The 16,787-nt window shown below is 40.8% G+C and overlaps 1 protein-coding gene across 11 annotated transcripts in view; it reads left to right on the top strand.

Annotated features, from left to right (window-relative positions):
* The first annotated feature begins 773 nt into the window (after window positions 1-773).
* PTPRK (protein tyrosine phosphatase receptor type K) overlaps window positions 774-16,787 on the top strand; it is a 553,251-nt gene continuing 537,237 nt past the window's right edge. For all 11 annotated transcript variants that reach the window (XM_032339563.1, XM_032339566.1, XM_032339569.1 and 8 more), the window contains exon 1: window positions 774-975. In XM_032339563.1, the coding sequence (XP_032195454.1) occupies window positions 879-975 (97 nt within the window). In that variant the 5' untranslated portion in view covers window positions 774-878. The remainder of the gene's footprint in view (window positions 976-16,787) is intronic.

Below are 16,787 nucleotides of genomic sequence, written 5' to 3' on the forward strand. Positions count from 1 at the left end.
AAAAAGTCCGCGAAGCAGAGAGTAAATCCAAATATTGGGCAAATGACAAGTAAACCAGAAAGGAGACACGCCAGCGGCTCACACTGGAAAGTTACCGAACGTTTATTTTGGTTCAAGTTTTATTTTTATATCGTAAGGAGTAATAAGTTTTCTGTAGGGGTGGGGTGTCTTAGTCCTCATTACAGGAATAAGGAACAGTGAGTTTTCCATGCAGGTGGGTGTTTCCTTAGGGCGCTTCTACACTCGCGCTTCTTCCTACCCGCATCCGCTCCGGCGGGACCTCCACCCAGGGACACAAGCCCAGGGCGCCTCGGATCCGGCGTTGGGGCTTTCTCCGCGCCCGTCCTCTGCGGTCCCGCTACACGGCTCACCAAACACTCGCATCTCAGACTCCCATTTCTGCAACAGGGCAGCCAGCGGCGCGGGTCCCTTTTCCCGCCCGCTCCCTCGAGCGGCGGCGGGCGGCGAACAAAGGCGGCGAGAGGCGCGGGGCGCGCGGCCGCGGCTGGCGCGCGTCTCTCCGGCAGGAGGCGGCGGCGCCGCGCCCGAGCCTGCATTCCTCAGAAGCTCCCGGAGCCCGCGGGGCGACGTCACCCCCGGCTCCGCCCCCGTCCCTCCCCGAGCAAAGTAACTCTTGACTAACAGGAGCAGCCTCCGCTGAGCATGGAGAGCTGCCGCCGCAGCCGGCCGGCGACGCGGGCGACGCTTGCGCCCCTGAGGTAGTTTGGGGACCGCGAAGAAGGAAAAAGTGCCGGCGGGCGGCGGCGGACTTCCCGCCCTCATCCCGCGAGGCCCGGCCGGCACCTCGGTAGTGGATTTCGCGGCGATTCTCCGGGCAGCTCTTTGCAAAGCTGCTTGAAACTTCTCCCAAAGTCGACATGGATACGGCGGCGGCGGCGCTGCCTGTTTTTGTGGCGCTCTTGCTTCTCTCCCCTCGGTCTCCCCTGGGGTCGGCCCAAGGCCAGTTCTCCGCAGGTGAGTGGCCCGGAAGGTGGGCGTGGGAGCGGGAAGGGTTTCTGAATGCCGGACGAATGCCCCCGGCCCGGGGCTCGCGGGGGCTGAAGCCGTCTCTTCGCCGGGGCCGGTGGGGGGGGGGGTAGTGGGGGTGGGCAAGGATTCGGGGGAAGCTTTGGCGGCCCGGGCGGGGGCGCCGGGCAGAGGGAGAGATGTCCCCAGAGTTTGTGGTAGGTGGGACGCGGGGCACCGGGCTGGGCGCCACTTGGCGCAGGTAACTTTCATCTCCGCGACCCATTGTTCCTCTCGGAGGCTCGCTCGGGGCCAAGGCTGGCAGGGCTGTCCGGGAGTGTGGGGAGACATTGCTTTTCTTGGGAAACTGGTAGCCTCCGCGTCCAGCGCACGCTGCACCACGCCGGGGAAGAGAGAAGGAAAAAGTAGTTAACGACTCTGGGGACCGGCTACTCTTTTGCTCCTGGTGTGGGCTTGTTGCTGTCTGCCTCGAGAGCGTTTAAGGAAAAAAAAAAAAAAAAAAAAAAAGAATCCCCCCCCCCCCCCGAAGCCATTGTCAGAAATGTGGAGACTGGAAGGGACTGACCTCCGCGCGCTTTGCCAGGTGCTTTTTGTCCCGGGAATAACCTCCCTTGACTATTGTCTAACTACTTCCCCGTCCCTCCCCCAGTCCCTTTCTCCTCCCCCAGCGCTGGCGGCTCCTGGTTTTGCCCTGTGGGTTAGGGCGCTGCGTGGAGTACGTTCCGTGTGTGTGCTGGCGGAGCCTGTAAGATATTTTGAAATATGATTCTGAGGACCCACACCGAGCCGTCCTGGGCAGCGAGGTCTGGGTGCCGGACGGGGGAAGCCGGACCCTGGCTGTGGCAACCACTCCTCCAGCGGAGGCACGGCGAAGCTGGCGCGGTGACCCCCGGAGCCCGCCTCGATGCTGGGGGCTGCGAGCGACAATCGGCTGAGCCCAAAGGGAGGGATGTGGGGTGGTCTTGCAGGTGGCTCTTTGGGTTCTTGGTAAAGCCACTCAGAGAAGTCCGTGGAACCCCGTCTCTCCCAGTCCCGTCCTCTACGCTTCCAGTTTTGTTATCTTTTCTGTTAGTTGCTTCTTTCGTTCTCTCCTCTGGGGGCTCTGAAGTTTCACCTGGTGGATGCTGGGGAGCGGGCTCCCGGGCGCTTGTCTGCCGCTCGCTGGTCCTGACAACTTTTCTGGCCAGTTCACCCAGCTCAGCTTTGCTGGCAAGCGCATTGGCTGCCCTGGGTCTTGGTGCAGATGGAGACACATTGGTGGCCGAGGGGTGACGGAGAAGACCCGGCAAGTGACAGCCGTGCTCTTGGCTGAGGCCGCAGAATGCGGAGAACGAACTTACTTTGCGCTTGTCAGATTCTCTCCGTGTTGTGGCTGCCCTGCTTCCTGGAAATAAACTCAGATTGTTGTGATCCGGAGTAATGTTTATTTCCCTTACATCCCCCCCCCCCACCTCCCCCGGAGAACGCTGTAAAAGGAGTTAGACCACAGATTCAGGTGGCAGTATGTGTTGTGCACTAAGGCATATTATGAAATGCAGCATGTAGAGGAAAAGCTGTGTATATTGGTGATGTATGCAGACGGCAGATCTATGCAGTGAATGATCCGATGGCTTAATTTAATTCTTTCTGGAGTAAGCATTACTGCTGAATGCATCTCTGACATATAATGCTGGTTGGTATTGGAACCATGCTTGATGGAAGTCATTATATGCAGGCAAGTTAGAGTGGGTATTGATTTCTGCACAGTGTTTGTCACTGCATTGAGAGCCTACGCTTCAAAAGGCATGTAGTTTGTTAATTGAAAGTTTGGATTCTACCAGTTGCATGATTAGATTTACATGTATTCCAGAGTTGCAACTACTAATGTCTCAACTGCTGATGGATACATTTTCAGCAGTAAAGAAACTTTTGTATTTCTCCTTTTAAATGTTATTGACCTTTAGTAAATACTAAACTCCTTCCAACAGAATGTACAGATGAGTTTTTTTGAACCCTGGAGTTTAGGTATCTCTAGTGAACAATTGTGTTCTTAGATATCCAGTTCTAAGTAATTTTGCCAAATATGCCTGGCTTTGCTTTAGTAACAAAGCAAAACATTTGACTTTATGTTACGTTTAAGTAAGAGAATGTGCAGTCCTAATAAATGCACTTCTTGTAGGACTGTATCTCAAAAAATTTGCCATTCAGGATTTACATATATGCCCAGAAATGAATGCTTTTTATTCCTCCTATTTAAAGTCAGATTGTGAATCTGCTTTTCATCATGAATTAAAAGTTTGTCTTGTAAACATTTTCGTGTTCTGGTTATCCATTTGATATTCTACTGTCATCAGATTTTATGACAGTCAGATTTGTTGTAAATACATAGATTCAGAGATTGAAGGTGTATACTTTCTTGCTGTTTTTTACTCTTAGATTCTGCTTTAATGAACCGTTATTTCTTTTGAGAAATTTGAATAAAAAGCTTTAAAAGTCTAAAACAAATATATATTCAGAATTTTTAAATATCCTATTAAATAGGTCTTTTAAACCACATCCATTAAGGCCAATTATTACTTTTAGATATTATCATGTGGTTTCTAATGAAGTACACTTCAAACGCAAATTTTGAAATATTGATTGTTGGATATGTCATATACTCATCCATTGTGCTTTCTTTAAACCACAAATTTAATAATATTTTTATCAGTGTGACTTTTTCCTTAGCTTTTGGAATGAAAGTGTACAAATGCTACATGTTGCATGGTGAGCCTCTTTAAAACCAGAACAGCCTGTAAATATCAATTTATGTTATTTTATCCTAATCTTTCACTTAAAATGATACAATGTCATATCTGGGGAAACTGAGGCATAGAAGCACAAAGATGCACTGATATTCATGGGATTATGTAGCTGTTATCTCTTCATATTATAATGTAAGACAATATTCTGTCCTGGGACTCAGATACCTGACAAAACCAGTCACACAGAAGTTAGTTGGAAACTCAGCTTTCTCATCTGTAAAATGGAGATAATAATATCTGACCTTTCTACCTAGTTTTTATGAGGGTGGTATGAAATAATTTATGTGAACTGGCACTATAAGTTGTAAAGTATTATGGAGCTCTCTGGGTTGTAGGCGTCATACATTAAGGTAACTAAGTGCCTTGGCTTTAGTCTCCTTTGCTTGTTCCCACACTTGCCTAGTAAGGATGGGCTGTTTAGGAGTGTGTGTGTGTGTGTGTGTATGTGTGTGTGTGTGTGTGTGTGTGTGTGTGTATGTTTCCTCTGCCAGTCATTCATTTTAATCATTATTAAACATAAATATCCTATTGGCCAGAATATAATTTTATCAGTATAGTGAGAGAAATTATTCTTTTATTTTTTTTTGGCTTATCTCATGTAAATTGTTATTTGAGCTAATCTGTGGAAAAGTCATGATTAACATTCCTAGTGTTCTAGCAATAGAAAAAATATATTTTTAGTCATTTGTTTAGCTGTTTGTTCAACTGTTGGTTGTTCAGATTTTCATCAGAGTATGGAGAAAAAATATGCAGCATTTTAGATGCAGTCTTATCAATGACCTAGAGAGGGACTATTGTGTCTCTAGTATGATGTGAGCCTGAAAATGCAGCTCAGAATCCTCCTCACTTGATCTGGTTCCTGGCATGTCATACTGTAAGTGTGCCCTCAGACTTGATCCCTTCTGACCTTGCAGCTCATCTAAACAATGCCCCTCTCCTGGTGTCTGACTCCGTGATGTCTCTGTATGTGAAGTTAATTCCTCTCATACTTACTACCTACTAGGAAAATATATCAGAAACAGCTTGTTTCAAGGTTTGCTTGCTGATTTTCTGGTTTTGATTGACCAGAATTGCTCAGTCCCTCAGTTCATTAAAACTATAAATTCTAACAGTAGTAATGATATATAAGTGGACATTTCCAGGACTGCTTTTTCTCTCATTATTCTCCATATATCTGACTGGGCTGATTTTCCTGGATTGCAAGATGTCGTTTTGTGTCTGGCCTACCCAGACGGGAAGAGGCAGGTCTGGCTGCTATGTGGGGTTGGCATGTGTGCTGCTGACAGCTCTTCTCTTTGTATTCATAAATGCGAATTTGAAAAATAAATCAACCCCTCTGCGGCTTTGCCCCTCTCCCACACTCCTTCCCACTCTTTTTTAGCAACAACAAAGCCCGCATGCACATACACATCATAGTCTTTTTGTTCCCGCTAAACATCTTTTGGTGCCGGACATCTTCTTAAAAACTGGAACTATGATTCAACCACTACCCAGAGCGAATGCCAGTTTTCCCATCAAATCTCATATTTCTACCTGTGATGGTTTACTATACATTTTTATGGCCTTTAAAAAGCATTTAATTCGTGTGTTATGGTCCTATATAGAGAACCTGTGTTGTTGCCTACCAATGCTTTTGAAGTGCCATGATCTAGGTCCGCTCAAGGTGTATTAAAAACAGTGTAAGTCATGCTAAATATGGATGTACTTCTCAGAGGCATGGAAAATGCTGTCCTCATCTGCCCTGTGCTATTCCCATTTCCTCTACTTGCTCTTCATGGAGGGCAGGAAGAGGATTGCTGCACAACTGGGAGCAGGAAACATCAAGAGAGTTTACAGATTGTTCTTAAAGACAAAACAAAGAACACCAGGATTCTGTGTGTGTGTGTGTGCGCGCGCCTGCGCCTGTGTGGGCGCGCGTTTGATCTTTTATTTACTTTTCTAAAGAAGGAAAAAAGCACCTTATTTTTGATTTGTTTATTGGAGTCAGCCTTTGCCTTCGTCCAAACACATTCATTTCTTATTCTGTAGATGTAAAAATTTCCCTCTGTGTATTCCTCTCAGACTTTATCCTTTGATCATATGTATTTGTTTTGTGTTCCTTTATCAAATGGTGTTTCTCTTTCCCTAAAAAGGTTATAATTGCTTTTGAACATGACTTATTTTTTCACCAAAACTCATGCTGTTTGTCACAGGTTACTGAACAATGATATCTTCCCAGTTCATGATGTCTTAAACTAGTATTTGATGACAAAGTCAGTCAGTCTGTCCATCAGGCTAATTTTAATTTTAATTGAAGCCAGAAATAAAGTTGTAAATTCATGAAATGATATTTTAATGTCTCAGAGTGTTTGTGCCTAGGTATCTCTGAATGGAAGAGAGACTTTCCTCTTTGAGGGTGGGGACAGGACAAATTTGAGGACCACATTGCCTGTTATTTTGAGAATAGTGAGATAAGCGTACAACTATACTTTGGAAAATGGAAAAAATGGAAAAAAAAACATGCTTGAATCTTTGATGATCGGTGAGAACTCTGGAGGTAGATTGTAAACTTTAGGTTGTGTTTTTATGAGCAGTGCTCGTAAAGAAACTTCATTCCACACGCAAGTTTTTCTTAGTTCCACGAAGATTCTGTTGAGAGAGGATTATTTTCCTGAAGTATTCTTAGGGGAATTCTTTTGTATTTAATATTTTAGTAATAAAAACTGAACGTACGTAATTCAAATTAGTTTTGTGAGGTTTTGCCAGAATGTTGAGGTTCTGGGAAAACAGTGGCCGGGGTGGAAGATCGTATCGATCCTGTTGTGGAACGTTGCCATTTCACCACTCTACTCTGCTTGGAGTTTTTTGGCATTCTCATCTGTGTGTTGATAATCCATAAAAATTACGAGTGGCTTATTTTGTCACTTACAATTGTTTTAGGAGCAAATTAAGTAGTCCTGAATGAAATAATCCATGTTTCCACTTTATATGATTGTAGAGCTCTGTTAATAAAAATGATGAGCAGGGCAGTGCTGGCAGAATTTTTCTACAGGTTAGTCATTCTAGGAATTATCTTCTTAAGAGGAATGCAGATAGAAATAAGGCCCAATAAAAGAGTGTCTGGATGAGTTATTATTTGCATTTATTTTTCTGGGAAAGCTGAAAAATAAAAGAATGTTTATTGTAGATACACACACACACACACATCTTAATAGTGATAGAACTTCATTGTCCAGAGGTTCAGATGAGAAGGAAGCTAAGGACACCTACAGATGGAATCAAACTCCTGTACTCATATTTTGGAAAGAGTATTGAAAACAGATAATTACTTTGCCTATTTCATAGATGAAAAAACTGAAATGGAAAAACAAACTATATAGTCTATAATATATTGTACTATACTTTTAATGAGAAAATAATAAACCTTCCTCTGGATTGGTATCTATTTATATATACTTACTAGTGCGGCCTGCTCTTTACCAGCTGCTTGCCAAAGGCCGATTCTCCAAACCCTATCCAGAGCAGCAGCTGACCAGCTACAGAAGTTCCCCTAATCCTTGTTGGGTGGTGGGGTGACCTAGCAGCTGCTTCCTATGGCCACAACTCCTCGATGTGATTCGCCTTAGGTCATTCAACAAATTCAAGAGTAGAGAGGAAGCCTTTCTTGTACCCTCACAGCCCACCTCGGGATTGGTGGCTGACTGCCTCATGGTCAGTGGATTCATTAACTCCAAGGTGCCCTAGAATTTTGCTGCTTGAATTGTGGTCCATGCACCAGCAACGTCAGTCTTGGGAACTTGTGATGATATTGTGGTCACTTATCAGAGCTCTTCTCAGAGCTATTGACTTAGAATCTGCATTTTAATAAAATCCCCAGGTGATTTGCTTGAACACGTAATTTTGTGATACACTGCTTTAGGACAAAGAAAGCTCAGTTTGAAAAGATTTGTCACATGCACTTTACTGTATAATTGTAAGAGTATTGTGAAGGGATTAATTACGATATGAAACAAATTTCCCTGGAATCATATTTCTGATCAGTATTTTCTTAATTATAATTTAATGCCCTAGACATATCAAAACAACAGAAATACTCACTTTTTTTAAAAAAAAGAATACTCAGATGATTTTGGAAGAAGTAGTTTCATAGAAGAATAAAAATAAAGCTAAATGGTTTTGACTATGAACGTGTTGTGTGAGGAATATTTAAAGGTAAAGATATTATCAAGGAACCAAACATAATATAGGCCAATAATTTTTATTTAGCATATTGATATGTTGATACAGGAAATGATATTCCCTCTGTAGTAATAGTAGAAGCAATTTCTTGTTTTATATTTCTCTTTTTCTTGTAAGTATAATATAAGGATCTTTGTAATGAGGAGCTCATTTATGGGACAGTCAAATTTAATGAATAGGAGTTAGGTAGAATGCATTAAATATCACTGGTGTTCTTTTTACTATCTTTTGTGCTCATACTTAAGAACAGATTCTTGTCAGTTTTCTCAAGAGAAAAATTATGATGTAATAGACAGTGTACAGTATTCATGTCAAAACACAGTTTTACTCGCATTTTATAGCTTGCTTTAGCATTCTTTTAGAAAATGAATTTTCCCAGAAGACCTAATTGCCTTCTTATTAATGAGGCTGTAAGTGTGTTTTGTTATCCATTTACTATTCTAAACGTGTCTACTTTGGCTGGCTGTTTTAACAGTGAAGTCTCTGATTAAATCACGACTGCTATATTTGTTTTTGCCATTCACTAGCGATTCAGAATATACTGGCGTAATGACATGGTTTTGGCAGAGACTATTGAAAAATGAGAAATATAAATTAATGTTAACCCGTAATAGTTGGTTGTAGTATGCTATCAGGAGCAGGAGTTTGGGGCAAGTCACAGCAGAATTCTCTGCACATTTGACAGGAAATGAAAGTCTCTTAACCTGTGTTGTTTGAAATACAAAATATATAGTTGCTAGATTCATAAATAAGCTACAAATCAATGATCTCCCCATTTACTTATTCTAGACACTGGCATTTAAGGAAGAAGTTTAACCGTAGATAGATAAGTGCTTGAGTGGAGCTTAGTGATGGAGAAAAACCCAGAAAGGTACTTCCATACATCTTAAAGAGCTTTAGAGTCTGAAGAATCTGACTTGTTACATTTTCAATTTTACTACAAATTCTAGAGCTTTCTCTTTGTACTACTTCTGCTTTTATTCTTGTCAGCAGTAATTAGGTTCATTTATTCTCTCACACGTTGGAAAAGAGCAGTTGGAAAACAACAATAGGGACTACCATGTGTTGAGTGCCGATGACCTGCCAGGCCTCATGGTCAGTGTTTCACCTGAATTTACATCCTCGTGAGAATCTTTGAAGATTGGAATCTTTCCACTTTACAGACTGAGGACTCCAGAGGTTAAGTAATAACTTGCCTCAGGTGACAATGTGAGGAACTACTAGAACCAAAATTCATTATCAAATATATACACATATGTAGCAGTTAGGGTTTTTTTTTGTTTTGTTTTGTTTTGTTTTGTTTTGGTTGCAGGCATTTTTTGGGCAGGAAATACAACTCAGACTGTTTACAACAAAAGAGGAATTTATTTTCTCTCCTTACTAATGATTCAGGTATAGCTTGACTTAGATTTCACATAATTCCACTGGGGTATGACCTCTTTCTGCCCACTCAGCTTCCCTGTGGGGCATTCCAGGAGGTTCATTCTCACTCCATATATAGCATGGTAGCTTTGTCAGCTTCCATACCACGAGATTCTTGGTTCATGTCTGGTATGAAAATGTATACTTTATGTAGTGATTGCACCTGCAAAGACCCAGTGAATCAGAGGCTCCCACTGAGGGGAAGTAAGTGCCCCTATTGGCTTAGTTCACAGGATTCTGGGTTCAGCTCTAGATCCTCACTGAGGTCATATGGACTGATGGGGGAACTGTGGATCAAACCATCAGTTATCAACAGATAAACAGGGATGGGTTCTGGAAATACCACCAAACTACAGTGTGGTTGCTCAAGATGGAATTAAATGAGGCATAAGAAGTAAAAACAAAAAAAAGTGGGGTGCATCTTTTGAGGGGGAAGAGAGTATATGGTGAGGAAAAGACAGTTGCATCAGATGGTTCCCAGCTCTGGATCCCTAAGTAGTAATGTTAAGAAGACATGGTGGCCTAAGCTGTAGTCTCTAAGGGGAAGAGGGTGGGGGAGGTAGAAGGGAAAGAGGTACTTTGCACCTGGCAGTCTTGTGTGCCTTGCAGATCAGCAGTTCATAATTTTCAAAGTGTTCTTTTTTGTTTATCTTCTAAGCCGTGCTTTAAAGCATGAATTGTATTGTTTTCATTATTTTATTTTCTTTGCCTCAGTACTGAATAAATCAACATTAAAAATACACAGAATTTTAAGTGCTGAAAAGGACTTTAGACATTAATGCCCTTTCATTTGATATCACTTGTCCAAAGTCCTACAGCTTGGAAGAACTTAGCTTAAATTCAAATTGTTGTTTTAGGATTTATTTATTTATTTTAGAGAGAAAGAGAGAGCGAGTGCAGTGGGGAGGGCCAGGGTGAGAGGGAGAGAGAGAGAGAATATCGAGCCGACTGAGTGCAGAGCCTGACATGGGGCTTGATCTCAAGACCCTCAGGGTATGACCTGAACTGAAATCAAGAATTGGATGCTTAACCAACTGAGCCACCCAGGCGCTCCTCAGATTCAACATTTTTATTTGTAGGTCACCATTGTCGCCAACATATACATTGTTTTGCTTAATGGTAGTTTATATAGGTGGTTAATTATTTAGAATTTTCTTTAATTATTTTGGTTTGTATTTTAAAGTTCTAAAATAATGTTTCCAAAAGCAAAGCAGACTTAATGATTGGCTTTAATTAAAATTTTAGTCCAAATATGAGGTGATAATAATTAATATGTCTGTGAATAAAAGAGACCATTTTATTTTTTTTTAATTTATTTTATTTATTTTATTTATTTTTTTTAAAGAGACCATTTTAGATAACTGCTTGGTTTTCAGTTATCGTATATATCCTACATATGTACATGAATAGGTATTTGCATGCATGCATTCGTTTATTTTTAATAGAAGCCAGAGGGTAAGCTAACCTCTGATGCTAATTGACAGAGAGAAATAGAACCTAGTTACCCTTCACTTTGGAACCTAATTTTGAAAAAACTCAAGAGGCAAAGGTGAACTTGTTTATAATTTGGATCTTCTCACCTCTGCTGCCTAACTTTCTAATGCATATCTGCCCAACATGGGATATTCAAGAGTTGCTATATGATAATTAGGGTACTAGATAATGAATGAAATGTAGGGAAGTAGCAGCTGTTTGCCCAGCCTCCCCCACTTACAAGGAAAGATTTATCCAGGCTTTGTTAGATACACACCCATGCTGGTGGCCTAAACCTGAATGTGACTGAAGACCAGGGGCTCAGACGTGGTTGTGTTGGTTTAGACCAGAGGATTATCCCCTTATATGGCTGGTAATGGCCCTACTCTGGCTAGAGCAGCTGGCCTGGCAACATAGGGGTGAAGACAGTGGTTGTGGACTAGAGCATGCTTCTTTCTGTGACTGGAGGCTTCTGTTCACATACCTTTAAGTGTTATCTTAAATAAGTTACTGAATTATTATTTTTTTCCCCTAGGTATTGCCTGCTTTTTCTGTTACTTTTTTTTTAACCCCTTATTTATATTTTTACAAGTGTGATTCCTTGAATGATAAGTTTTATAAGTTTGCCTAACAACCTGGTGGGTTGAGGCAGAGTGCTATCCAGGGTTGGCCCATTATTGCCTCTTTATCTAAACTGACATTTAAATACTTAGGTAATATATGAGGTCAAGAGGTTGGCAGCGACCAGCTTCAGATAGAGCAAAAGGTTCTTTTAGAGAGCTACGTAAGAGTCCGTTCGGGCTTGCTCTGACCTTGTGCCAGTCTTAATTTTGTTACTTTCTGGCACTGAGATCTGGAGGAAATTCCTTTCTGCTGAATCCTTAATGTCCTTATCATTAAAATAGGAATATTACAATGAAGAGTGATTGTAATATCTTCTCCAGTTACTCAGTAGGACAATTATGAATAATATTTTCTCTGGTTACTCAATAGGACAATTTTGAAAGGTAAAATTGAAATATATGTGAAAGTATTTTTTAAATTGTAAACTACCATAAAATATAATTTATTTTTGGGGAATAGAAATTTTGATAAATTGTCACAGAAGGCAAAAATAATATGCTGAACAATGGAAATGAAACCAATAGGTGCTTTGTATATCTGCAGTTATACATTGCATATCTGTTTGTATATCTAAGGTTTGGGGAAAGTGGTAAGGAAGTTGGTATGGTTCTTGTGAACACTGAGAGAATTTGTCGTTACGTATCTTACAGTGAACCCCCCAGATTCATTTTCACCCATATACTTATTTTCCCTCTATATAAGTCAACTTTACTCTGATACTACCAAATAGTATTTGTATTTTCTGCAAATATGTCAGTAAAGGTTACATGATTATGGAATAATTTTATTGAAAAAATTTTGACCAAATGTTGTAAGGGCTGTAATCATATACAGCAAGTTTGATGTACAGAATAGTTTTTCCTTGTGCATTTTCATGAAGAATTAGAAAATCCTTTTGATATCTGAACTGCTGTGCTTGGCTGGCAAGAGCATGATTTAGATAAGGTTTGTATGTCTTTTTTTGGTTGTTGTTGTTCCAGATGTAGGTCTATTCTTTGTTTTTTTAATTATTATTTTTTATTATGTTATGTTAGTCATCATCCCGTATATTATTAGCTTTTGATGTAGTGTTCCAAGATTGGTTTGTATGTCTTTATTTATTTATTTAAAGATTTTGTTTATTTATTTGAGAGAGAGAGAGCATGAGAGGGAAAAAGGTCAGAGGGAAAAGCAGACTCCCCATGGAGCTGGGAGCCTGATGCAGGACTCGATCCTGGGACTCTGGGATCATGACCTGAGCCAAAGGAAGTCACTTAACCAACTGAGCCACCCAGGCGCCCCGTATGTCTTTATTTTAAATTCTTCCACTCCACATATTTTTGAACATTTGCTAAGTGTCAATGCTGTGTCAGGTCTTGGGTATGCTGGCAAGCAAGCCAGGCGTGGTCCTTGAACTTTGGCAATATATGTGAGTTTTATGACTATTAAGGAGTGGTAATCTTTGCATAGCTTCACATCTAGCGATGCATTGGTGAAGCCTGGGGCTATTCAGTAACTGACCATACCTCTGCCCTGTGGCTTGGCAAATCTCAAAGTGCACACTGTCTCTCACAATTTGCTGGTTTGCTTTAGAAGTTGCCTGGGAGAATCCAGTGTGTCAGCGATCTTTCCATATCCTTGAGTCTACACACAAAAAGCTAGAAGCCTACCAAAAGAGCATTATGCAAAAATTTGCTGCAATGATAATAAAATTCCATCAAGTGGAATTTCCCAAAAGTTGAGTAATCGGAAGTGTAAGCAAGTGTAAACAAGTTGGGCAGAGGAGAGGGCACATTTGTTTTTTTAGAGGCTCACAGTCACTCATTTATTCTCCGTCTGGGAGCTTGAGCAGGAAGGTTGTTGGAGGGCAACCTCATCTAGGTTGTATGTAAATGTACATTCCCAGTGTCTGATGCAGAGGTCCTGGTTGGTTGGCTGCAGATTCATATTTGCTGTGATTTACAACTGTTTATTGACTGCCTCACTAGTCTCTGATCAGCCTTCTCTCTGCTGCTGCTTCAGGGAAGCTCATTGTCCCAAGGAGTGGGCAGCCCCTGGGGAGGGAGGCCAGAGGCTGGCAGAGAGGGCTGGAGACCCAGAATCAGTGGGCTGAGATAATCCCCAGACTGTCCCTGCACCTGCATCCTGGAAGAGTCAAATTCAATTCCTAGTGCTTTACTCATTCATTTTGGAGGGGACAACAGTATTGTCATTTAAATATACCTGTTGCTTTACCAGGAAATGGGGATTTTGAACCTCTGTATTAAAGGAGGCCCAAATGACCTGCAGTGTGTGAATGAAGGAGATAGGTAATTTTGGATATGTACATTTTTCTAAGGAAAAGTAATCCCAAATTCCATAGGCCCAAGCTTCAAAAATTAGAATTTAGAAGATCTATTTTATTTTTAAGTAATCTCTATACTTAACATGGGGCTCAAACCCATAAACCCGAGATCAAGAGTCACATGTTCCACCAACTGAACTAGCCAGGAGCCCCTAGATTTAGAAAAGTCATTTTAATTTAGTTGAATCAGTAACATTTTGTGCCCATTTTACATTTACACGAGGGGGAGTGGAATACTTATCTCCACTTGCAAAATATATAGCATAATGTTTACGATCACAGACTTTGGAACCTGATTGTGCTTGAGTGTGCATTCTGGTTCCAACATTTTTTTGCTCTGGGACCTAACTGTGTTCCTTTAGTTTCCACACCACATCTGTGAAATGGGATAATATCAGTCACCTACCTGTCTTAGATTTTTTTTTTTTTTTTTTTTTTTTTTTTTTTTTGGGAAGAATATTAAGTTCAAGTGCTTTGAAGAGTGCTGGACACATTAATAAATTATTCACTTCAGCTTGTGTTATCATCATCCTAATGAGTGGACTGAATTAACCCATGTTTGCACAATATCCTATCCCAGTCTGTTATGTTTAAAAATAACTGTAATGTCTTTTACTTTAAAATAAAACGAGCATCGGGGTGCCTGGGTGGCTCAGTAGTTAAGCGTCTGCCTTTGGCTCAGGTCATCATCCCAGGATCCTGGGATCCAGCCCCGCATCAGGCTCCCTGCTCTGGGGAAGCCTGCTTCTCCCTCTCCCAGTCCCCCTGCTTGTGTTCCCTCTCTCGCTGTGTCTTTCTCTGTCAAATAAATAAATAAAATCTTAAGAAAAAACCAAAAACAAAACAGCAGACAGTAGACAACAGGATACCTGAAACAACTCAATATACTCATTAACAAAGACCAAAGCAAACATTGGAAAGAGTATCATCCAATGTTTATGAAAACAAGTGGCAAACTTATACTGATTCCTAAAGAACCAAAATTTTAGGATAAATGACCAATAAACCGAAACAAAAACAAAAAACCATAAATAAACAAAACCCCAAATCCATATATGTAGAGTGAGAGTACCAGAAGCATTAACTTTTGGGTATAAATACCTCAGAAATCTTTGCAAGATGCATTTAGCATTTCTTATCCACATTGGAGAAGGTGGGAAAATTGGTACATTCCAGAAACAAGCATGTTTGCTGCCTGGACAAATTTAATCTCAGATAAAAATACAAAATTCTAATTTGGGAATACGATTAAAACCGGCATTTGAGCAGGCAGTTGAGCAGTGAAATCTCTGCCACTTATAAGAAGTGTCCATCCCAGTGATACTATTGTCCAATCTAGGACCAGCACTCAGATTTAGAAATGAGATAATAGGTACTAGCAGAAGATAAAGAGATACCTCTTTAGTTCCTAAAGAATGTTGTTTCTCCAAGGGTTATGGAACGAGAAAAAGGTATCTGTACTGTGCCATTTGCATTTAACACTGGCTGAGTAAATGAATTACTAGAATTTAGAATGTCTATGTCCCTGTGAATTCAGATAATGTTTTTGTTTTCCTTGCGAAGGTTACTCTTGATATTTAATCTTCTCAGCTCAGGTAGTTTCAGATGCATTTAAACCCCAAGACTTTTTCAGGCCACTGTCAACCAGGAAAAGCCGTTTTAGAATCCTGGCATATGGCTGCAGGGTCTGCCTAAACTTTTGACAATTGTTAGCTCTGTTACAGAGTTGCTCTGCAGCCAGTCATTGTAGAGGAAATCCTCTCTAAACTGCAACAAGGATTTTATATTCCACTCAAGCTTTAGATTTCTTATATTCTCACTTCCTTACTGTACCTCTTCTAGCTTTAATTGAAACAAACCTCCCTTTTCCTTGAGTTATACTGATGAAAATGTTTGCTCTCCAGAGATAATTAAAAATTCCTGTCAACTTTCTTATCAGAGAAGCTCTTTGCTCTGCAGGTTTGAACCTCGATGACATAAATACTTCTATAATATTCAATTTACCATAATAATGTTATTTTGTATCTTGACTGGATGTTCCTACTAATTTAGGTCTTTTTGATTATGGTGGCGGAAGGTGTTTTTATAAGCTCCTCACCATTTAAAAAGTTACTTAAGATGTTGTCATTTTTGATGCAACATTTGACCAAGTTCATAGTCTTAATAGAAAGAAGCATAAAAAAACAGCAAAACAAACTCTTGTAGCATATGTAAACTTAAATATGGAACCATTCAAAAAGGGGTTGTGTAATGGACTGCCTGTTTTGTGCTCTGGAATCATGACCCAGCGGTTATTTGGAAAGCAGACTGGTTCTTACATACATCACAACATGTACCTAAAGGGTACTGAATTGGAAAAAGATTAAGAATGGCAGATCTGTGTATGGAATGGAAACAGTATATAGCAGACAGTACTTAAATATAATGTATATAGGACTTGGGGTGCCTGGCTGGCTGGTAGAGCATGCAATTCTTGATCTCAGGGTCCTGAGTTTAAGTCCCATGCTGGGAGTAGAGCCTATTGAAAAAAAAACAAAAAACAAAAAACAAATATATGTGAAACATAGGAACTGTAAATTCTAACCAGTATGGTTTAGACAGGCCTTCTTGTCTTTTGGCATGAGGAAGTTGGAGAAGCCCATAATTAGGGAATGTTAGAGCAGATATATCAGAAGGACCCAGATGCTTTGACTTCTTGCTTAGATTTTGCAAAGTAGGTTTCTGGCTCATTCTTATCAGGTAAGGACTGCGAGTTTTTTTTTTCAGGGCTGTTGTTCACTTCTTTAGCTTAGGTACAGGAATCTATATGAAAAGGCTCTGGATTTCCCACAGTTACCTTGGCGATCACTTAACATACCATTTAAGATCTTTCCAGGTCTCTCAGCAATTTGCTCACAGTTTGGAGTCAGGATACCTCTAGAAACAGGCACTTCATCCACCCCCATCACTTATTCATA

Source organism: Mustela erminea, chromosome 4 (assembly GCF_009829155.1).
Source record: "Mustela erminea isolate mMusErm1 chromosome 4, mMusErm1.Pri, whole genome shotgun sequence".
NCBI classification, from domain to species: domain Eukaryota; kingdom Metazoa; phylum Chordata; class Mammalia; order Carnivora; family Mustelidae; genus Mustela; species Mustela erminea.